The sequence below is a fragment of the Coturnix japonica genome, chromosome 12, assembly GCF_001577835.2.
Source record: "Coturnix japonica isolate 7356 chromosome 12, Coturnix japonica 2.1, whole genome shotgun sequence".
Lineage (NCBI taxonomy): Eukaryota > Metazoa > Chordata > Aves > Galliformes > Phasianidae > Coturnix > Coturnix japonica.
Genome location: NC_029527.1, coordinates 9,035,951 through 9,057,781, shown reverse-complemented (window position 1 = coordinate 9,057,781; position 21,831 = coordinate 9,035,951). Strand labels below are relative to the sequence as shown.

The 21,831-nt window shown below is 49.6% G+C and overlaps 3 protein-coding genes across 3 annotated transcripts in view; all 3 read left to right on the top strand.

Moving 5' to 3' along the window:
- Positions 1–75: 75 nt before the first annotated feature.
- Positions 76–4,080, top strand: LOC107319882. Its single transcript, XM_015875190.2, has 5 exons — positions 76–394; positions 534–919; positions 1,379–1,539; positions 1,697–1,829; positions 3,398–4,080. The coding sequence occupies exons 1-5, from the start codon at positions 244–246 to the stop codon at positions 3,602–3,604; spliced, it is 1,038 nt and encodes a 345-aa protein (XP_015730676.1). The 5' UTR covers positions 76–243; the 3' UTR covers positions 3,605–4,080.
- A 348-nt stretch (positions 4,081–4,428) lies between these two features.
- On the top strand, positions 4,429–7,455 carry KLHDC8B (kelch domain containing 8B). The gene is made up of 6 exons (XM_015875388.1): positions 4,429–4,464; positions 4,912–5,389; positions 5,750–5,914; positions 6,071–6,295; positions 6,371–6,472; positions 6,852–7,455. Exons 2-6 carry the CDS (start codon positions 5,014–5,016, stop codon positions 7,046–7,048), a joined length of 1,065 nt encoding a protein of 354 aa, XP_015730874.1. The 5' UTR covers positions 4,429–4,464; positions 4,912–5,013; the 3' UTR covers positions 7,049–7,455.
- A 120-nt stretch (positions 7,456–7,575) lies between these two features.
- CCDC36 (coiled-coil domain containing 36) overlaps positions 7,576–21,831 on the top strand; it is a 21,688-nt gene continuing 7,432 nt past the window's right edge. The window contains exons 1-5 of the mRNA XM_015875385.2: positions 7,576–10,730; positions 17,352–17,508; positions 18,726–18,883; positions 20,673–20,721; positions 21,354–21,441. Coding sequence (XP_015730871.1) covers positions 10,675–10,730; positions 17,352–17,508; positions 18,726–18,883; positions 20,673–20,721; positions 21,354–21,441 — 508 coding nt within the window. The 5' untranslated portion in view covers positions 7,576–10,674. The remainder of the gene's footprint in view (positions 10,731–17,351; positions 17,509–18,725; positions 18,884–20,672; positions 20,722–21,353; positions 21,442–21,831) is intronic.

Genomic DNA, 21,831 nt, shown 5'->3' with positions numbered 1-21,831 from the left:
CTTCCGGTTTTTATCCCCTCCCACCGCAGCGATACCGGCGGTCGGACACGCCCACCGCACCGAGACCCCCCCCAACCCCGCCCCCCCCCCGACCCCCGGGCTCCAGCTCCAGCTCCAGCCCCCACAGCCCCGGCCCGGCCCGGCTCGGCAGGGGGCGCCGCCGGGGAGACACGGAGGGCGGAAGCGGCGCCGTTTCCAGGCAACGGGCTCCGTGTCGCCGGTTCCGGTGCCGACAGCGGGGCCATGAGCGGGCGGGCGGGGCGGCGGCGCCTGGTGCTGCACGTGGACCTGAACAACACGGTGGTGGCGGCGGACGCGGTGTCGGGGCTGGGCCCGAGGGAGGCGCTGAACGTGTTCCTCAGCTCCGCCACGTGGGGCCGGGAGGGGGATGACGGTGAGAGACGGGATGATGGGAGACCGAGGGGTCGGGGATGGAGCCGGGATCGGGAGCCACGGCCGGGCAGGGGCTGAGAACCGGGGCGGTGCCTGCGAGGGACCGGCGGGCAGCCAGTGAGCGCCTTTATCTCCTGCAGGTGAATGGCAGTGGGTGAGTGACCGCCCCTCGCTGCGAGCCCCCTGCCCCGGAGCCGTCAGCTACTACTGCCGCTATGGCCGGGACCAGGGATTCACGCAGTCCGGGCCCGGGCAGCGCTTCAGCAGCCTCCACGAGCAGCACCTGCGGCTGCTGGAGTGGCCGGGCCAGCCCCACCAGGAGCTCTCGGTGCGGGATGGGCACGGCAAGCACTACCACTTCATCCTGCCCTCCTTCTTCCGCCTGCTGGATGCCCTGCACCGGGACGGCAGGGACTTCACTGTTATCTTTAGGACCTTCGGGACCGACTTGCCCCGCACGCTGTTGGCCCTGCGCTCGGCCCTGGCCGGGCAGCACCCCCAGTTCCCTGCCCTGCGGGACCTGGCGGTGAGTGTCCCCACCTGCTGGTGGGGGGGGGTCTGCTGGCAGGGTGGCTGAGCTAGGGATGGAGCGGCCTCTACAGCACATCAGGACCTCTGCCCACAGCTGGTCACATCAGGAGGCAGGGCAGGAGTGATAGAATCAAGTGTCATAGAATCACAGAATCACTGAGGTTGGATTATGTGCTCCAACCATCAGAAGTCACTCCAGTTGTTTCTCAGAGAGCTGACAACAACCAGGCACTGAAAGGTTGGAAGGGTGTAGCTAGATGGTCTCTGTTTCTATTCCCCAGGACATGCAAAGCTTGTTGGGTTGTGTGGGTTCCACATCTCATATTTTCCCTAGCGCCGTCCTCCCACGCTGTCATGGGAAGTTACCACCCTGCTGTTTGTTGTCTGTTACAATGCAGTAAACAATCTGCTTGCTTTGGAAACCTCTCATCTCCTGCTTTCAATAATACTGCAGCTCCCTGTGGTCCTCACTCCTGGCCAAATACGCTGCAGTAAGCGAGAGGTGGTGCTGAAACGAGGAGCAGAACGACTCACCACCAGGGAGGATGGAAGAAAGCTGTATGATTACTTCAGCTCTTTGGAGGGAATTGGAGGCTTCCAAGACCACTTTGACTGGTGAGAAGTAGGGCACTGAGAAAGTGCTTTGGGCATTTTATCCTTGTCCCATTTCCCTGGTTCTTAGGAGGAAATCGGTGCTGACTTGACTGCCCTTACCTGCAAGCCATCACCCTGTCCTTTCCTTGACAATGCACTGCACCACCTCTTGTTTCAGGTGGGCCAGAAATCAGTTCTCTTCCCAGGGTGGGAAACCCCTGTGGATAGACCCCCACGATCCCAGCATTCACCACATCTTCATTGATGACAACATCCGGCTGGATGATACAGACACCATTGTCCACCCTCAGGTAGGTGGTTGAACACCCCCTGGTGTTAGCTGGGGTGTCCCTGCATAGGCAGACATGTTTTGTTCCCTTTGTGCTATCATGAGGAGAAGGACCAAGGCTTTGTCCTGGTGCTGCTGCTCCCCAGATGACTGGGGCTGCCGGTGGGGAGGCTGGAATTGGCTGTCAGCACAGAACAGCAGGCGTTCAATGCCTGTGCATGTTGCCAAGCTCCTGTGCTCCGCTGGGGTGAGTCATCCCTGCTCCCTGCCAGCACGGCAGCCAGCCAGCCTTGCTGTGTGGCTGCAGCATCTTGTGGCACTGTATTTAAAGGGCAGCATTTGTGGTGGAGCCTGGGAACACTGATGCAGCCTGAAATGTACTCAGCAACTGGACAAACTATCGATGATCAGACAAGAGCTGCAGCTCCACAAATGAGTCTCAAATGAGGCTGGGTTCCATCCAGAAGGAGGCAGCACACAAAGAAACCTGCAGTGGTCTGCAGGGCACCTGGAGCATGGCAAAGGATGGGATGTTTGCATATATTCACTTCTACACAAGCACTCTCAGTTTTGCAGCTGGTGACAGGAGTTATCTCTGCACAGAGCAGACCTGTTAGAGGAAAGGCTTGCTCTGTGCCTGAGCTGACTGAGGTGAATGAATGCAGAAGGCTCTACTGAGAGCCCGAGGTTTCTCTACAGCAGCTGCTCCCTGCATGTCTAGAGCAGCCAGAGCACGGCTCATGCAGCTCCACTTGCTGCGTTTCAGCCTTGGGCTGTTTTCCTGATCAAGGAGCTCTGCCTGTCACCATCTGTAGCCAGCAAAGCTGGGTCAATTGGGCTGCTCAGCTTGTCTTGGGGCAGCTGTGAAGATAACCTCAGGGCTCCCCTGGCACCAGATCAGACAGGTGGGATCGAGTTATCTTGGCAGCAGACCCAGCAGGGGTTTGGATGGCAGCTAAGCAGTTTTCCAGCAGGGCTCTGTGCTGCTGTCGGGCCTTGCTCTGTAGCCTGGATGGGTCGGTTAGACATCATCTTCCACTTTTGTCTCACTAGCTCTGCAGGGCCTTTCCCTGTGACAGTGACAGTGCCATACGGCTGTGCTGGGAAGGATGCAGGTTATCAGGCAGCCTTAGGCAGAAGCATGGTGAAGCTGTTGACCCCTCCTGTGCCATGTGGCTGCGCCAATTCTGGAAACAGGCTGAGGCAGCAATGGCAGAGCTGGTGGCAGAGGTTATTCTGGGGTTGGCACAGTTTTTCTTCCAGCAGCCCAGTGCAGCCCTTTCCTTAGGGGAGCCCCAGCCACACGTTGTGACAAGCTGGTTCTGATCCAAAGGGGCCGTGTGGGAGGGGAGGGAAATCTGGAGAAACTTCATCTTCTACCACTAGAGTGAAAATGGAAGCTCTTTCCTGCTGCAATCAGCTCACTTGGCAGATGCTCAGTGAACTGACAGCACCTGGCTGAGGGAGGCAAGATTGTGATGCACGGCAAGATGCATGCACTGCTGCCAGGCTCTGCACTTGGGCCGGGCACAGACCTGGCACTGTTGTCCACAGTGGATGAGTGCTTCCATATTCTGCTCTCTCCCGCAGGTGTTTTCGGAGCGAGGCAGCAGCAGCCCAAGGTGCGCTCCTACCTCGGAGCTGTATGATGTTTGCCTGGTGCAGACCAACCTCCTGGAGGCCATCACTGATGAGGACTATTTCCTCCGCTGCGTGAAGAGGGGTGAGGAGAACTATGATAGTTACCTGGCCTGCATGGAGAGCGGCTCCTTGATCCAACAGAGTGATGGACAGTGATACCACCATGCAGGAGGGCTGGGGCCAAGGCGCTCAGAACGAGGATATCTCCCTGCTTCCTTCCTGCTGCACGTCAAGTCCTGGGTGGGTTTTGCTCTGAGCTGTCCACTCTCCAGCATGCAATGTGCCCACCCTGTCCCACCAAGAACCTCCAGGCCCAAACGCAACTGTCCTAGGAGCTCATGTGATGGAATCCCTTAAGGAAATTGCTTTCCTGTCCTCAGCAGCAGTGTAGGGAGCTGGAGCCCCTCAGCAGACAGCCGTGCCTTGTGCCTGCTCCTGCCCTGGGGATGGGGTTCTCTGTGCCCCCTGCTCCTGCAGCCACGTCCAGCCATGCCAGTGTTTGCCACCATTCCCACTCCCACATCCCACAGAGGTGGCTGGCCCAGAGCCGGCACCATGGGTACGGTGTGCTCCCTAGCAGAGCTAGTTCCATGCCACTTCCGCCTGGTTTTAAAGTGAATCTTTCTACCTTGTTTCTGGTGTGAGTTCCCTTCCTGCCCTCACTCGGGCTGTGCAGGCAGGGGAGAGACGCCTTGCCCTCCGTGTTTACTTACTCAGAGTTTGGCAAAGCGAGGAGCAAAATGATGAGCAGCACGGCATCGGCAGGCGCCTGCCGTCGCTGAGCGGCACCGACCCCGGGGGTCTCCTGCGGGCGAGCCCCGGTGCTCAGGGTGGTCTCCATGCCCTGCCCTCTCGTGATCCGCGCAGGGCGTCGGGGGCACCGGGGATCGGGGCCGGGAACAGATCCGGGGGGGCCGGGCGGGCGCGGCGCCGCCTCCACCGGCAGCGGGCGGGACCCGCGCGGAGCGGAGCGGAGCGGCGGCGCGGAGCGGGGAGCGGGCGGAACGGGCGGCGAGGTGAGAGCTGCGCGGTGACCGACCCGCTCCAGGGCGGCGGGACCGGTCCGGGGCGGGACGGCTCCGGGAGTGAGGGCTGCGGACGGGAGAGCGGGGAGCGGGAGCTTTGGGGGTCCGAGATGTGCACCGGGAGCCCTGGGGAGCGAGAGCACCGGAGGGTGCGGGAGATGAGCCGGGAGCATCGGGAGCGGATGCCCCGCGGGGACCAACAGAGCCACGGGAAGCTGGTGCCCTGCGGAGATGGGCTGGGCACTGAAGCCCCGGGGCGTGGGATGGCCGGGTGTGCAGGATGAGCGCTGGGATCATCCAGGTGTGGGAGCCCCAGAGGATGCGGGTGGTGCACTGGGAGCACAGCAGCACGCTGTGACACCAAGCCAGGTTCTGGATCACAGGGACAGGAGCAGCAGTTGGTGCCCAGTGCTGACCCTACTGCTGCTCTCTTTGTAGGAGCCTGGCGGCAGCCGAGTCAAGACCCACCACTGCCGTGGGCCGGATGGGTGGCACGGTGGGGCTTGGGCCCAGGGACCCCCAGGGTGGCTGAGCCATCCCATGGCGGCATCAAGTGCAGGTGCCTTTACGTGGGTCTCCTTCCCCTCCATGCCCACGCGGCGCGTGTACTGCAGCGCAGCGCACCACGACGGGCAGCTCTTCGTGCTGGGGGGCTGCGGAGGCAACGGGAGAGCCCTGGGAGCTGCCGAGGTTCTTGACCTCCAGGCCGAGCGCTGGACCGCACTCCCTCCGCTGCCCACGCCACGGGCTGGTGCTGCCACCCTCGCCGTGGGCAAACAGATCCTGGCAGTGGGTGGTGTGGATGCCACGCAGAGCCCCCTCGCCTCTGTCGAGATCTACCATGTGGATGAGGGCAGGTGGGAGAAGAAGGCAGCGCTGGCACAGCCCTCCATGGGCATCGCGGCCGTGCAGCGAGGTAGGTGACATGTCCTGCCCAAACTTTGCCTCCAAGGCTCAGCACAGCTATTGTGTGGGAGTCCCATGGAGGATGCACGCGTTTGCTCTGGGCTGGGGATGCTGTGGTGTTACCTTGGGGCAGCAGCCAGTGGAGCTGTGATGGGTGCAGGCAGGGGTGCCGGCAGCGGAGCAGGATTTGGCAGCATGGCAGCGTTGCCATGGTGTCTCCAGGGAGATGGTGCTGCTGGGAATAATTAGAACCAATGGCCCTGGTGCTCTGCTCCAGGCAGGGTGGATGGGGCGGGCGAGGGTCCAAGCGGGGTCAAGGCACTGCCCAGCTGTGTTAGCTGTCTCCCCCTCACCTCTGCTGGTTCCACAGATGGTGCTGTCTATGTGCTGGGGGGAATGGGAGCAGACACCTCTCCGCAGGCGCTGGTCCGTGTCTATGACCTGGCAAAGGACCACTGGCAGCCGCTGCCCTCCATGCCCACACCGTGCTATGGGGCCTCTGCCTTCCTGCAGGGCAACAAGATCTTCGTCTTGGGTAGGTAGGCAATCCCAGAAGCCTGTCCAGATGGAGGCATTGCCCCAAGGCCCTGGCACGGCCTCAGGTTGCTCCATGCAGACCCTTCTGCTGGGCATCGCTGGTGATGCCAGCTGCCCCTCTGGTATCACCAGCTCTCATTTCATCCACACACAGGGGGCCGGCAGGGCAAGCTGCCCGTCACCGCCTTCGAGGCTTTTGACCTGGAGACAAAGAGCTGGATGCGCTACCCCAGCGTGCCCAGCCGCCGCGCCTTCGCCTCCTGTGCCATGGCTGACAGCATCTTCTTCAGCCTGGGGGGGCTGCAGCAGCCAGGGCCACACAACTTCTACTCCCGACCCCACTTTGTTAACACCGTGGAGATGTTTGACCCAGCACAGGGTGAGGCTCAGACAGGGAAGGAGTGCTGCCCGTGTTCTGGAGTCCACAGTGATGCTGACAGCCTCTCCCTGGCAGGTGCATGGTGCAAGCCCAGCCGTGCCATCCGCATGAGAGAGAAGAGAGCTGACTTCGTTGCCAGCTGCCTGGGAGGATACGTGGTGGCCATGGGCGGCCTTGGTAATGCTGACCGGTGCTGCTGTGGTGGGGAATGGGCTCTCAGTGCATGAAAACCTGTCCTTCCTGGGCTCCATCTGCACAGAGCTGCAGCATTGCATCCTGCTCCCGGGAGAGCTGGGGAAAGGTCAGCACTGCTGCTCAGCAGCAGGAAGCAGCTGGAGAGGGCTGCCGAGGGCAGCTGCAGCACCCCAGCCTCGCGGGCTCTGGGCAACTTGAGATGCCACAGTGCCAGCCAGGGGCAGAACCATGGTGCGGCATTGGTGCCAGCAGCTCTCTCCCAGGGGATGCTGTTAATCCTGCTGAGCCCCTGCATAATTACTTCAGTACAGCAGAGCCCAGGGGTGTATGGAAAGGGCTCAGGCCGTGCCATCTCTTGCAGGGAACCAGTCATGCCCGCTGGACTCAGTGGAAGGGTTCAGCCTCACACGGAAGAGGTGGGAGCTGCTGCCCCCCATGCCCACTGGCCGCTGCTCCTGCTCCAGCTGCCCAGCCCCTGACCTGCTCTTCGTCATCGGTGGGGTGGCCCAGGGCCCCAGTGGAGCTGTCGAGGCTCTCTGCCTGCGTGATGCACCCTGATAACAGCTCTACAGCCTGGGGAGCAGCCCCAGCAGAGCATCAAGTGCCTGAAGACGGGGACAGGGTGTGCACGGCTCCAGGAAGCTGCCATCCCACGACACCAAGTACTGCAGCAGCCATGGTTTCTTGCGACACGTCTGAAACCCCTCCAGGCTCCCACAGCAGTGGAGCCCAGGGGCAAGTCCTGGTGCCCAGGGAGGGCCGAGGCTGCTGGAGTGGGGAGCCGTGGAGGTAGGGCTGTCGCTGGCCATGCTGCCCCATCCGGCACCGTGTCCGTGCCATGTGTGTAGCAGTGAGTGCTGTGTCGTTGTAGACCCAGTTGATGTCTCATGTAGCGCAGAGGTGCCATGTAGCTCAGTGCCTAGGAGGTGATGTAGCACCTCAAATAAATGAAATGTGAAGTTTTAGCTTGCTGCAGTCATGTCGTCCTGCTGTGGGGGGGAACATGGGTTGCCCCAGCTTGCTTAGCACTTGCTTGAGCCTTTTTGGTTTTAACTCCATGCAAAGTCGCACTCTCTAAAGCACAGAAAGGCCAGAACAGATGCAGGTGAGAGATTCAGTCTTTTAATGAGATGACATTAGAAAAAAATCTCATGGGCCGGGGTAAATATCAAACGTGAGCACCTGACCTTTCAGAGAGGAGGACCAGTGTGCTGCTGCATCAGGCTGTGCACGTGCCAGGGCACTGCATGGAAAAAGTTGGGCACAATTCAGAGAAGAAGTGCTTGCTGTGTTTTGGGAGAAATATCCTGGGATACTTGGGCTGGTGGTACCTCTGATGCTTGAAGCATCTTTGCATCCACCTCTGGAGTTGCCATAGAAACACTCCTGTGCTAGAGCCTGCATCAACACGGGGCCCTAAATTGAGTATTGAGGCTTGTAGCAGCTGGGGGGACTCGCCAGCAGCAGGACAAGGTGATTTGTGCTGTGCTGGGAGGTCTGGGGGCTGGATAGGGGGATCCTGTCCTCTGAGCACAGCAGATGCAGGGCTCTGGCACTCTGCTGTGAATATAGCAGCAAACTGCACTTTCACAACACCCCTAAAATGCCTTGGTGGGACAGGTATGGTACCCCTCCATAGCCTACCTGTCCTTTCCAGAAGCCACCGAGGCTCCTAAGAACTTCACTCATCCCAACTTTTGTCACATGCAACCCTAAATCACAATGTTGCACTGGAAACACAGACCTGATTAATGAACTCGTCCCATGGGAGCACGGCATGGAGAGGATAAATCAGGCACTGAGTCACCAGCAGGCTGACACTCTTCTGCAGCATTCCCTTCCAACGTGGCAGGCTGCAGAATGGGTGCCAGTGCTTGGAACTGCCCTTTCCAAGTGCAAGGCCATGCCAGCTGCACCTTAGCACTTTGCTGTTGTGTGTCCCCACTGCGGTGACATTTCCTGCAGCCCTACCGTCAGCCTGCCTCTTTTATTAGCACCCAAGTCTCTTTCGTGTGACTGGGGAGTTTAGGGTGCATCCACAGACCACAGCACCACTTGACTTGACTGTTTCAATTGAGAAGAATCTGCGACCTTTCCTAAAAGTCTGGATTGCTCATTATTTTCTCTCTCCACTTTTGGGCACCGGAGCAGAATCCCAACCAAATGAGGGGAAGAGAGCATCCAAGACAAGAGCCAAGAATGCCTTGGGATGGGTGTTGAAATCTTCAGGCAAAAAGGCAAAACAAATGATAGCCCTGACTGCTTAAGACTGACACATTATTAAGCGAAGAGCTCATGTGAGTTGCTAATGAAATGCTAACAAATCAAAGAAAACCAGCTGAGGGACGTACAAGGTATATTGCTGCCTGTCTCCTGATATGTTCTTCTAATTTTTACTAAATGAAAGTCTTCAAGTGTCTGGCCAGACTCCCTAATGCTAGAAGCACAGTCTGTTACTCCAGATAGGAGGAATTCTACAAGCCAGCACCTGGCAACACTTCTGATCTCCACAGAGCTGTGTTATGGATGAGGGAGACTGGGACTGGAGCTAGCTGTCAAACCTATAATTAAAAAAATGTGTTTTCTTATAGAAATTTCTTTCTGTTGTCAGGAGAGATGGAATACAAAATCTCATTTACCATATTCCACAAATTTTGTAGACGCTCAAACCAGAAAGCTCCAGCCACATCAGAAACATGAATAGTCCTGCATAATAACTTAAAATAACGCACCGATTCCTATGGCTCACACACAAAGCGCCAGCAAATCCTTTCCTAATAACAGTGCTGTAAGAGGTAGGAGGCCCTATGGGCTCCTACAAATGGAGTTCTAGATTTTCCAATAAAAGGATGGAAAAACCAACAGTGATTCAGGGACACATCTGACCTCCAAGCAGCAATAGCAGTGCTGGGCATTGCCCTGCACACTCAAGCTGTACAAAGCATACCAAACCCTTCCTTTACTCAACTGGTGCCATATCCACAGATATCTCTGCAGCAGTGCTCTCTGGAGGAAAGCTGGGCTTCCATCCTTAGACAGTTTGACTATCAGACCATTGCAGTGGGAGCACAGCTTCTGTTTCAGTCCTAGAAAAGCTTCCTACCACAGAATCATCGCACAGGCAAGAGTTAACGACCACAGAAATAAATTTGAGCTATTTATACAGATGTAACTCTGTTGTTATAAGCAAAGACAGTGCAGCAGATTTGCTCCAAGATGTCTGTGAAGGGTAAAAGTCCATAATTCTTCAAGTCAAGGCTTAAGTTCTGCAGGATTTGTTAAGGAAACACAGCATAGTTATTGTTTTGACACCTTGCAGCTCCGGGCTGCATTACTGCTAAAATCTCTCTCCAGGCAAGAGGAGTTTGAAGGGGATGCGATGAACCCCTCTAATCTATCTTCAAATTTATAGCAGCTTCATTTCTGCAGCATTCTGTTGCTTATGGAGCACCTTCAGAACTGGCAAACAAACAGCTTAACTGGCATTAATATAGCTTTGAATTAAAAGGGGAAAAAATAAGCAAGCAAACGTGCCCATTTTCCATTTCTGAAGACAAGGAGGATAAAAATTCCTGTGAAACCATATTTGAGAGTCTTTCTTCAGGGCACGTTTCCATCATAGGTTATTTCTGTCAGAGTAGCAAGTAAAATTAAGCTGCGCTGCATTTCTGAGAGTGCTGCTGACACTGGGGACTGCACAGCCCTCGGGCACAATGCACCCCAACCTGCTGCACCAAGCAGCCAAGGGTCCCCAGGCTCAAGCACCTCCTTTTTACACAGCACTGGGGTGGGTCCCACATGTATGGGGACAGCTGAGAACCCAGTTCTGTGAGCAGCCTGCAGGCCCAGCTCCAGCAGCCACACTGGCTGCGTCAGCCATGTTGGCCGTGGCAGCCATGTTGTCTAGGCCTCACTAGGCCGCGCTCCATGCACAGCAGCTGTGCTGTGTCCTGAGGGAGCCTGTAATACTCAAACTGCTCAGGCAGTACATGAGTTTCTTGGGGACAGAGCCCAGGGGACGCATTCCTCACCTCAGCCCCAAAAACACGCTGGTTGCAGGGTGACCAGGCTGCAGGTTGGCTGCTGCCACTGCAGTGCAGCCTGCACCCCCACAGGTGCCTGTATGCAGGATCAATAGCTCTTGTATTTTTCTTTTCTAACAGTTAATCTTGAGGTGGGGGGGAATGAATTTAAACATCTGGAATATCAAGGAGATGCTCAGCACTCCCACAGCCTCTGGGTAAGTGCCATGCGTTTTCACACCCATCACACACAGCCATCAGAGCCTTTAAGTACAACAGCCTCTCTAAGGAATTAAGATGATGAGGATGTTATAAATACAAAAAGCTCCTTCCTGACGTATAACTGGTTAGAGCATCAAATAGTTCTGAGGTTTTGCACTGCCAATATAAAGCATTCCTGGGAATGGCAACATATTGAGTGTTTAAGAGCATTTACTCAAAAGCACTTTAGTGGTCCACTGACTTGAATTCAGAATGTATAAACAGGGATCATGGTGAGAAATAGGTTATACTGCCTGAGTTGAATACTCCTGAAAACATGGTGTAACACAGTGAAATATGGAAAGAGGAACAGCCACCGTGCCTGCCTATGCTCATCTTTTTGGTGGCTTTCAGGCTGCTCTCTCAGGCTGGCCTAAGACAGGAACAGGTAGAACTCTGCAAGGGACATAAGTTAGAAGGTAACCCAGCAGGATCGCCTGGAACAGGAGGTACCAACATTTTTTTTGTTACAACTCCCTACTTCTGGAAACTGTTGGAGAAACTGCCATAATTACATGGTCAATGTATTGCGAAAGTGGGGAATGACTGCAGGAATGACAAGAAATATGCCTAGAATTAATCTGTGGTTAATCATGGTCTGCTGAATTATGGCTAATTAACCTACTCTGTGATTCTGTTTCTGTCTGCGTTACTCTCAGCTTACTCAGTACTGTGATAGATTTACCGTTGTAGGGAATTCTAAAATCAACACTGGATGCTCTGCTGAAAGCTATTCTATTTCCTGCTGAAAGCTCCAAGCAGGAATTTATTCAGGAGAGTCCTATGGCCTATCTTATGCAACATGTCTAATTAGATAAGTTAAATGTTCCCTTCTTGCCTCGCGTAGAAGATAGATAAAATGAATCACGATTTGCAATATCATTACACGTTATGTAACTTTAAAATTATTCCATATACTGCATTTATACGCATGGCTGATTTTTTTCCCCAGTAGAAGTCAAAGAGCAGCTATAACTCCCCACATCTACAATACATAATGAAACAACAAATATGATTTGTATTGAACATCTAGCGAGAAAATGCATTTAAAAAAAAAGAAGGAAAAAAAAAAAAGGTTTTAAACAACAGAATATCAACCTTTGCACCACTTGTCTTAAAAACGGAGCCAGATTTATCCCTCATTTAACTCTGGAGAAGCTAATTGATTAATTTCGTCCTCTGATCCTCTGGTAGTTAAATAACCACTTACATAACTAACTAACTGTTGTTCAAATTCACAGTTCTAGTCATAGCGTTCAGATGTGGCCTGATGTTACAGTGATGATGGATGATAATGAATATATAATAGCAGGTTCCTTCCCCATTATAAAAGTACTTGTCGCATAGGTATGAATTAATTGAGTTTAGCACAGATGCAGGGGTCAAAGAGGACCCAACTCAGAGAAAAGTATGTTTATGTCTGTCACAATTTAGCCTTCATAAATATGCATTGCATCGTTCTATTGTCTTCTTGATACCTACAGGTTGGTTTTGTTTTCTTTTTTTCCTGCTTTTATTAAAGCCTTCCCTCTAAACCAATCTAATCACACACGATTGAAACACAGATGAGATTTTTACACCTGCTTCTCAGCACTTCATCTTTTTTTTGCAAGTGAATTGAGAAGGTCAAGCAGGGCATGAAATAACACTGAGAATGAAGCAGAGCTTTTAGAGGAGTTAAAAGGAGAACTCAGAAGGCAAATTAACTTCTTTTAAAGGAAAAAAAAAAAGTTAGGAGTGTGTGCACAAAATTGAGCTATGGGGAAAAGGTGTTAATAGCTTCTCTCAGCTCGCTTCTCCTGTTACTAGAGATCCTTCTCTCACTACAGCAAGATATAACACACAGATTGCATAGCACTGCCTTTCAGAAAGCTTCCAAGATGAAACACAAAATCAGCACATAGTATTGACAGGGTATGCCTCAAAGTGTCTGTTCCTTGAGCAGGCAATGAAAAATGTCACTTCTGAGAGCAGCTGCCACCAGGTCCATGAGCAATGCAGGACTCCGGTGATGTAATAAGGCCACAGAGTTTCTGCAGAAGCCCAACACTGCTCTGCACTGTTACCTCTAGTGCTTCCTTTCTGCCTCCATCTCAGAACAGACCAGGAACTTGGGGTTTTATTCATAATCTATCAAACATGTGCAACTGCTGGCAGCCCAAGAAATACAACAGGGGAGCCAAACTCCCCACTTCACCTGTTCTTATATATGACTATTGACATAACAGCGATCCTAGAGACCCATCAGAAGGGAGATTATCTAGTTGGAAATTGTAATATCAGGGTGCCAATTATTTGAGAAGGTGAGAAGAGGTCATGCTGATAAAGTGACAGCTATGCTGTGGAGAAAGCTGAGAGTCTATTTAAGTGTACCAACAAACAACACCATTCTGGGGGATTGAAATGCCAGACACAATTAGGGAACGCGTGGCATTAGAGCTGCACCGCTGACTGCCTGGCCAGAAGGGCATGTGGAGGAAGATCACAGGGGATCTGAGCACAGTGGTCACAAAAGCATTGATGCTTCAATTTGCCTTCTATTGATTGGATAGGCACAGTGCTAAAACCAGGTTTTCAGCACCATTAAGACCTGCTCAGTGATAGAACTCACAGGGAAGAATCACATCCTGCTTAGGTCCCAGGCTGGGCATAAGACCCTTGTTTGGAGTATTACTCCATTACTCTCATAGTGCTGCCATAGAAGTGACAGTAATGAACTGGAGTCAGTACCTCTGCAGGAGAAACAGGAGCCAAAAATCCATTGCAGAAATGTCTAATTTCCAAAAAGACATTGACGTAGAAATAAAGAAGCTTGTTAGAAAGGAATTTAAAGGGGGTGGCAGAAAGGGCTGTAAGTTCGCCTGAGGCATAGAGATTACTATTTAGACCTCAAGCTGAAGCACGGAAGAAATGCAGAGCAGCTATCAGGGCAGAGTGAGAAGGACCAGTACCAGGCTGACGTGGTTAAATAGCATGGTAAAGAAAATGAGAGGGCATCCTTTAAGAAATTAAAGAGCATTAAAAATGTAAAGATGGGAAGCCACGTATTATAATTTTAAATTGAAGTTGCTATAATTTTCTTGTTCCGTGTGAAAAGCAGTGACACACTAAAGGCAAAATAACTACTAATGAACCAATTTCAAAAGGCATCTGGAACAGACAGACAGCCAGAGAGGGGGTAAGGCCAATGCATGATGAAAATACGGAAGAGAAATATTAAACTCAGAAAAAGATGCTACAACATGAAGCCTACTGGTGCCATTTATTCTCTATGGCATATTTCTGCTTTGAGAACAGATTTCCGAGTGTAACAGCCTCCATTTGATCCATTATTTCATTAAATTCCATTCCATACAGCAGACCCACAAAATCTGAAGTCACCTTAAGGTCCAAGAATTAGCAGAAAAGGAAGGAGATAGCCAAGACAGGGCAGTTCAAAAAATCCTGAGCCTTACAGAACTGCACAGGCTGGACTACAGCTTCAGTCTGGGGGACAAAAACTGTCTCCAGAGATCTAATTCCTAATATGGCCAGGGATAAATGTGTAAGTAAATGCAGCTGTGCTGCAGCAATCTCTGCCTGCTGGCTCCTCGCTCAGGACAAAAGAGCCGACGCGGTTTCCAAGGTGAGGAATGTTTGGGTGGTATTGAATCACGTTGGAATGAATAATGGAGTTGCTCATAGAAAGTAAAAATGACCTTGAAGAATTAAAGCAAGAGCAGAAGGACTCTGAGCCTGCTACCTGGAAACTGGAGGTGGCGGCTGTAAGAAATCCTGTTGTGGTTAATGCATTGGGGCCACTGCCAAAATCACTTTGTAGAAATTCCTTTTAGGATATGAATGTAGAAATGAAACAAATGATTTGCAGCAAGCAGGTCACTGAGTTCCACAGGATAGAGAACAGAAAAATAATGTTAAGCTTTGGCAGTCTCCAGCAGAGATGGTAAATGGCTGGGAGCAGAAATAGCAGCTAAGCCTCCTTGATTTAAAGCCCTCCAAGCCCCCTGGATGCTGAAGTTCCTTCTCTGCACCCAGTGCAAATGCTCATCCTTGTTTGATGAACACTTTGGCAGGCAGCAAAAACTAATGACAAGAGCAGCATGGCAGAGTTCCTACAGATACAGACTAAAGCTGTGAGAAAGAGCCGGTGAAATGCAGCTCACAGCTCTTCAGTTGGATTTATTATGATGCAGTCCTAGCCACTAGATGAGAGGGCAGGGAGATTTTTGCATAGAAAGCAGGAGGAAAGCAATAGTACTGCACTGCTACTACTTAAGATCACTACCAGGAGAGAAAGATTTCTTCAGGAAAGAGGCTTTAAAGAGGGTGAGCTTCACCCACAGAGCTGTGGAAGAGGAGGGACATTGGCACAGGTTTGGTGTGGGTGATGGGGCTAAATACAATCCCAGCAGCATCACAGACAAATGTTGCTTTGGAAACTGTAGAAGACTGTTTGCTTTTCCAGCTGACTCTTAGCATTTGGTGTTGGACCTAATAACAGAGTTCAAATTGTTTCCACAGACTAATAAGGCCTAGGACAATTTATAAGGTTTGGCATGGCAATTCTAGAAACATCAAGAGAACACAAGAAGAGAAGATTTACTACACACTGCATGTCTCCGTTTGTTGCATCTGACAGCTATTTTGGGGCAAGGCAGAACCTTTAAACGAAAGGCGATCTGTTTGCGTGTGGCCACGCTCAGCATGTATTTGGATGTGCTAAATGCACCTCAGGAACATGCAAGAAGCTTCAAAAAGATCCAACTTATCTTTAGGGATAGGGGGAGGAATTCCCACCAGTGACAAGGAAACTGAGACAGCAGAGAACCAGCTGACTCCCCAGCTATGCAGAGGGCTGCAGATTTTTAGGCCGTGCTCATATTACAGTAGATGGCAGTTGCCAATATCGCAATACCTTGCAGAAAGTTAGGTGGGAAGAAGAAACCGCCCCATCGGTCAGCAGAGCACAAGTTAGCAATCTTGGAGCTGACAGCAGCTTGTGATGGTGCCTATCTTACAAATGAAAACCTTCCCTTCCTTTGAATGCATACAGTAGTGCTTTGGGAGCACTCCTGGCACAAATGCATGAATGGCACAGGGAAAGGCTCATCTTAGCAGAAGGCTGAAAGTTCTCCCAAGATGAACTACTGCATCACCTAAGAGGGACTGCTAACCAGGATTAAATAGCGAGGATGTTTTCTTGCTGTTTATAAGGAAGGGTTTATATTTAGAGCAGATCACGCATCCGTGAAGCTCAGGCATCCTGAAGGAAACAGTCAGGTGGTTGTCTGATTTCACCATCACAGAGAGTTCTGGGCCACGTGTGGCCAGGCTGATGCCTTGCCCAGATGGCCTCGTTAGTAAATTCACAGCCAGCAGTGCTGAGCAGGGGAGAAAGAATTCCACTGCTCAAGGGAGTGAATGTGCTCCAAGAGGCATCTGTTTCATCTCCCCCCATAGTTTGCAAAGTGTCATCACTCCTAAACTGACCACCAAGAGAGCAGGCTTAAAACAGAAAAATGAAGCTCCAGGGCTGCCAATAGCCTTCTTTGGTCATAGCATCAGCGCAGAGTGAGCCTGGGGAGTTACATGGCTCGTAAAGTCCTCTGAGCTCCTCAGAACGTCAGCAACAGAACTCTTTGTATTGGAATCTTGTAATTCAGACGTTAGGTAATGCCAAGGGACTGAGCAGAGGAGCAGGTTATGGGACGTGACATGCTCCAGTTATACCAGACTTGGTATAACTGAAAGGGGATTATGGAACTAAGTGCCTTACTGTCAATACATAAAGAGCATAAAAACCCTTCCTCAAACTAAGAAGGAGCTTTTTTGGTTAAAAGATGGATGGGTTTAGAAAAACAGTGCAGGAGATGCGATACTTACATTGCCAGCCAAAGCCCTGCAGCTCAGCATATGCAGTGAGCTCAAAGCCAAAAGCATTAAGATGGTATTGTCACCAACACTGCTATATGGAGGAGGCTGAGCAGGCTCCCACTAAACGCTCTCTCTGTTCTGTGTATGATGTTTGGGCTCCTTCCAAAACTGGAGATTAACTGAAGACGTCACTGCTAATAAACACTGGGGTGATGATCTTTTGTTAGAAACAAAAATGAGTCTCCTGTTCTATTCTTCCTTTAGTTATATGATTTGATATGGAAGGAAAACCCTGCCTAAGAGCCTACATCGTTAATTTTGATCTGTAATTCTCAGTTCATTTATCCTTGTTTTGCCAGAATTGATCAGAAAAAAAGCCTCTGTGATTTATTAGCAAACATTTTGCTTTGAACTAATTCAGTTTGTTTCTTCCTTGATGCATTTTAGGATATGTTACATGGTGAGATTTTTGTTCTCATGGACAGGCTGGGGAAAGGCTTTGCATGGTGACACAGTTGGATGGAGAGGAAGAATGGATTTCATCTACCTGCTATTGAGAAACAGCACCTAAGGCTACAACACACCTTTAGAGTAGCATGCCATTACATTTGAACTTTTTCTAACAACCAGATCAATCTGTCCAGCCATATGCTACCTATTAATTTGCTATTTATACTCACAAGCCTCTCTCTGCCCCATTTCAGGCCAAACAAGCTCTTTTCCCGGAGCAGTGCTCCGAGTGACTACTCAAGTCTGAGTGATTCCCAGGTGCTCTTCGGCTCCCAGTTCTGCCCAGAGAATGTGCAGTCAGCAGCACCGCTGGAGCTGGGTGTGCAGCTGGGCCAGCACAACTCCCAGGATGTGAGTTTTGCTCCCTCGTTCAGCCCTGCCCAGGCACACAGCCACCATCCAAAATTAGCAGTGAATACAGAAATAGGTACTAACATTTGGCAAACCCGGTTACCTTCTGATACAGTAAGAAGAGTATATAGTTACAGCAACTAGAAAGCAGCCTGGTTAGCTAAAAAAATACCATTTCTCATCAATGACCATTATTGAGATAAGCATTATTTTCTTTGATTCTTTTTGATTACCAACCTAATGTGAAATTAGTCTCAAGCTGAAGTCTTTAGATCCCCTAGGTAAGGTAGAAAGCGTTGTCTGCTCTTTGAACAACTCTGCGTTAATTGTTATTAGCTTTCCACAGGAGAAACACAGGTATTCAGTTCCACAGAGTTACCTTGTAGTACTGTTGTTGTGGCAGATCTCCAAATGCTTGTGGATGAAGAGCTTCTGTGCTCAAAATCTTCTTCCCGTAGCACGTGGCTTCTGATGTTACCAGCCTCGCTAAAATAGCTCCTGCTTCACTAGCAGATAACGCCAGATCCAAATAAAGACACCTGGGAGCAAAGATTAGGAAAAAAACAGTCATGCCAGCTCCATAGCCCCAGGCAGCCGTTCAGTCCCAGATCCCATCCGCTGTCCCTGCACTTTGCTGAAGAGCTTGCCCTTTAACTGTGTAGCTTTTCATCAGACGCAGGAAAGGAAATTCGCTCTTCAAGATGAAAGAGCAGTGAAACATGTGAAAAACTGAGCTATAGTCTGATGATGTTCAGCAGCAAAGGATGTCAACTAGCAGGAAATTCAATAGGATTTTCTTTAGATTAATGTGCAGGGAGCTCCCTGAAATCATTTTTGCAGTCTCTGTGTTAAGCGTACAGGGAAAAATATCAATGCAGCTGATGACAGCAATCAGCTGGAAAGAGTGAGGGTGAGGAAAAAGCCTGAGTTTGAAGAAATTCAGGTTGGGTGTCTGTTCCACAAGGAGCCAATCATAGAACTGTTAAGGGTGGGAAAGACCACTAAGATCATCCAGCCCAACCATCAACCCACTGAGCCCATCTAACGAGGCACAGTCAGTGAGCAATAACCTCATGATACTTCAGCATCCCCATCCAGTCTGTCACACCCAATCACCATGAGCCCTGCTTATACAAAGTACTTGGTACACAAATGCTTTTTGCTAATCAACTTTCTGATTATTTTTATACTTCATTTTTCTTTCTTTTGTGCAACAGAGCGAGCCCAGTATTTTTACCAAATACCAAGCAAAACCACAGCTATTTGATGAAGATACGAAAGAAAAAGGGCTGCTTAGCTTTGGAGCAGGACAGGGGATGAGAGTCCTGGAAAACTTCAAAGCAAATAAGAACAAAATAAAGGACAAATACGACCGGTATGTACCCACACAAACTCCTTCTGTGAAGTCTGTTATCACTCCCTGCAGCTCCTCTTTTAAAGTTAGACACGGCACAGCTGCATATTCCAGGTTTTAGACAATCTCTCACTGCAAAGAGTGGCAGGATAAAAGAATAGGGTTTATCTGCAGCAAGAGTTGTGTAATGCTTCCAGCCATAAGCCACGAGGAACAGCCAGAACTATAACCTGAATTTACCTTTGTCTTCTCTCTCTCTAGTCAGCAGGGGTTTGTTCGTTTTTTTTTTTCCTCCTGTGTTGCTTCTCTATGAAAGCGCGTGGTTCTAAAAAATTTATAGGCTTTATTGGGACTCATCAAAGGGACTCCTGGTGTGACATTTACCTTTGAGACAGATGAGGAGGCTGCCAAGAACACTCGTGTGCAGAGGAAGATGTGATGATTGTAACATAAACCCACACAAATCCCTATAATGTTACTTGTATGCAGGATTTTATGTGTGTTTTTGATAACAGCCAAGTACAATTTGATGACGAGCCCTCTGTCAAGCAGTAAGAATTAAATGCAGCTATCAGACCTCTATGACTTAAGGATTAAGCCAGTCTTTTCAATCTCAAATGAAAGATGGCAAGCTCCCCAGCACACCTATAAATAATTCTTCGTTCTGTACATTTTGTAAAGTAACATTCCAAGTGAAACAGGTTTTTGTTAAAAGCCTGGAATCAGATCAGACTGCACATCTCCTCCTCTTTTACAACAGGCACCATGATTCTGACAATGCAAAAACGTGGTGCTTGGTGCTCATTGGAAAAAGGGAGGATTTCTGTATTTGTACCCAAATTGTAAGGAATGGACATGCGTTTTTAAATGTTCAGACAGAAATCTTAAATTATCCTCCATTTCTTTTTTAAATTCAATATGTTTCTTTCCATACTACAGATGCATGCTCAGATTTTAGGCACGCTTACCGAAATAGGTGTGTTACCTTCACAGAAATAAATATATCATTTATCCGTTTGCATCTCCTGTGTGTCTGATGATCAAAATGAACTTATTCTTTTCATAAATGCTGGAAAGAATTGCAGGAGCCTTGCCTGCTTCTCACTGCTACACTCTACCTGGCCTCCACCTTTTTGACCTCTGTAATTTGGATGACTAAATGATCAATTTAAAATGACCCAAAACTCCTGAGAGGAAATAAGCTATCACTGTGCTTAGCAACAGTCCGTGCATTTTGGCTTGATAGGTTAATCATGAATATAGCCTGGTTCTTGATAGGCTCACTCCACTCCAAAGGATGGATAACAGAAACCACAGGCGTAATCTCAAGAGAAAAGGACTTGTGCTGTATGTTCTTCCTTTGTTGATGCTGCAGCTTTTCCCTATTTTCCCCCCCACACCTATTTTAGTCCAAATATAATATGTATGTATCTCAGCAACTGGCACTCCATCTCCACCCAGAGCAGGTCCTTCTGGACCAGACAGCACAGCAATAGCACCCAGCAGCCAACATGCAGCTGTGCAAACATGCCTGGAACTTCCATGAGAGGCAGAAATGCTAGGCCAGGATCAGCAGAGTTAAAATAATATGTATTAAAATAATACATATATATGTGTGCGTAATGTATGTGTATGTGTGTGTATATTATATATATATATATACACACACATACATACACACATATATATATGTATGTATGTATTTTTTAAATGTGATATTTCCAATTTCTGACTACTTCCATAACTTACATGTGTGTCCTATACCTGCTGTGTTTCTGGCTTTTAATTTTTCTTTTCTCCTCCATTTTAGAGAAGTGTTAAGCACCTTCATTTCCAGCATCAACGACAGGCTCCAAGGGGTAAGTTAAAGCAAATTCAGAGCCCAGAAGGAAGAATTAGAAATGCTACTCAGCATTCACCTTCTCACACTTCCTTCACTGATATTTAACTTAGTGTACTGTTTGCTGTGAGCACACAAATACTTCAGACCAACAAATGCCAATGCTTTTTGCACATACCATGCTTTTTGTGGCCAATCCTTAGGGTTACAGGCCATAGGGCCTTGTCTCAGGGTCAGTAATGGAATTTCTCTGGGGCTTGGGAGCAGGAACAGGCTGTAATGGCTCTCTACAAATACAAAAGCCTCTGCCCACAGACAGTACCTTACGCTCAGGAAAAAGTAACCCAGTGTAGTCTCACAGTCTAAAGGTGAATGTTTCTTCTCCCCTCTACTTTTTTATAAATAATTTAGCTGTTATCATTAGTGTTTGGCTTCTTATGAACAGATTCATACCTCTATTGCAAAATAATGTAAGACTTCTGCAACCCCTCACTTGTCTTTTGAGCCATTCCAGGTCTCTTTTGGGGCTGCAACCAACCAACTGTTTGAAGTAACAGACAGTTGCCCATTGTTCTGTGGCATTTAAGGCTGTATTTTTACAAGCAAATAAAAGACAACATATAATTTTCTCACTTACCTCCACTCCTGCAGCTGCAATCGTGCTTGGACAAGTTTGAAGAAGAGTTCAATTCAAGAAACAAATCAATTTCTGTTCACCTGGAGACCGTTTCCAGGACACGTGAGTCCTTTCAGTGCTTCTGTTAACAGCAGAGGGCACAGTCAAACTACTGAATGCCTCCAGGCTGAGCTGATATAGGCGTCTCATGCCATTCACAGCTGCTCCTCGTAAGGGTAAAGAGCCAAGAGAGGCTTAGTTACAGCATGGGTTTGGTTTTTCCATTCTTGTTATACTTACTTTTTCTTTGCTCCCTTTTGTCAAAGAACTTAAGTGCTGTATGGTCAGACACTGTGTGTGTGTAGATAAAGGCACCTCTATGGCTTTGTGTTTTACTGTATCTGATACACTAACGAAGTGCTCACTAAAAATACTGTTGATACTTATATCCTATGTTTTCACATCCAAGTTTTAAGTCATTCTCAAGTTTTCACTGTAGTTTGCAGTTTTCTG

What these genes read in the sequence shown, in the direction of transcription:
- LOC107319882 (XM_015875190.2), top strand. Translation starts at nt 244, where the DNA reads ATGAGCGGGCGGGCGGGGCGGCGGCGCCTGGTGCTGCACGTGGACCTG. An exon ending in CTGCCCTGCGGGACCTGGCG is followed by an intron (nt 920 to 1,378) that starts GTGAGTGTCCCC and finishes ATAATACTGCAG; the next exon opens with CTCCCTGTGGTCCTCACTCC. An exon ending in ACACCATTGTCCACCCTCAG is followed by an intron (nt 1,830 to 3,397) that starts GTAGGTGGTTGA and finishes TCTCTCCCGCAG; the next exon opens with GTGTTTTCGGAGCGAGGCAG.
- KLHDC8B (XM_015875388.1), top strand. Translation starts at nt 5,014, where the DNA reads ATGGCGGCATCAAGTGCAGGTGCCTTTACGTGGGTCTCCTTCCCCTCC. An exon ending in GATGTTTGACCCAGCACAGG is followed by an intron (nt 6,296 to 6,370) that starts GTGAGGCTCAGA and finishes TCTCCCTGGCAG; the next exon opens with GTGCATGGTGCAAGCCCAGC. An exon ending in GGTGGCCATGGGCGGCCTTG is followed by an intron (nt 6,473 to 6,851) that starts GTAATGCTGACC and finishes CATCTCTTGCAG; the next exon opens with GGAACCAGTCATGCCCGCTG.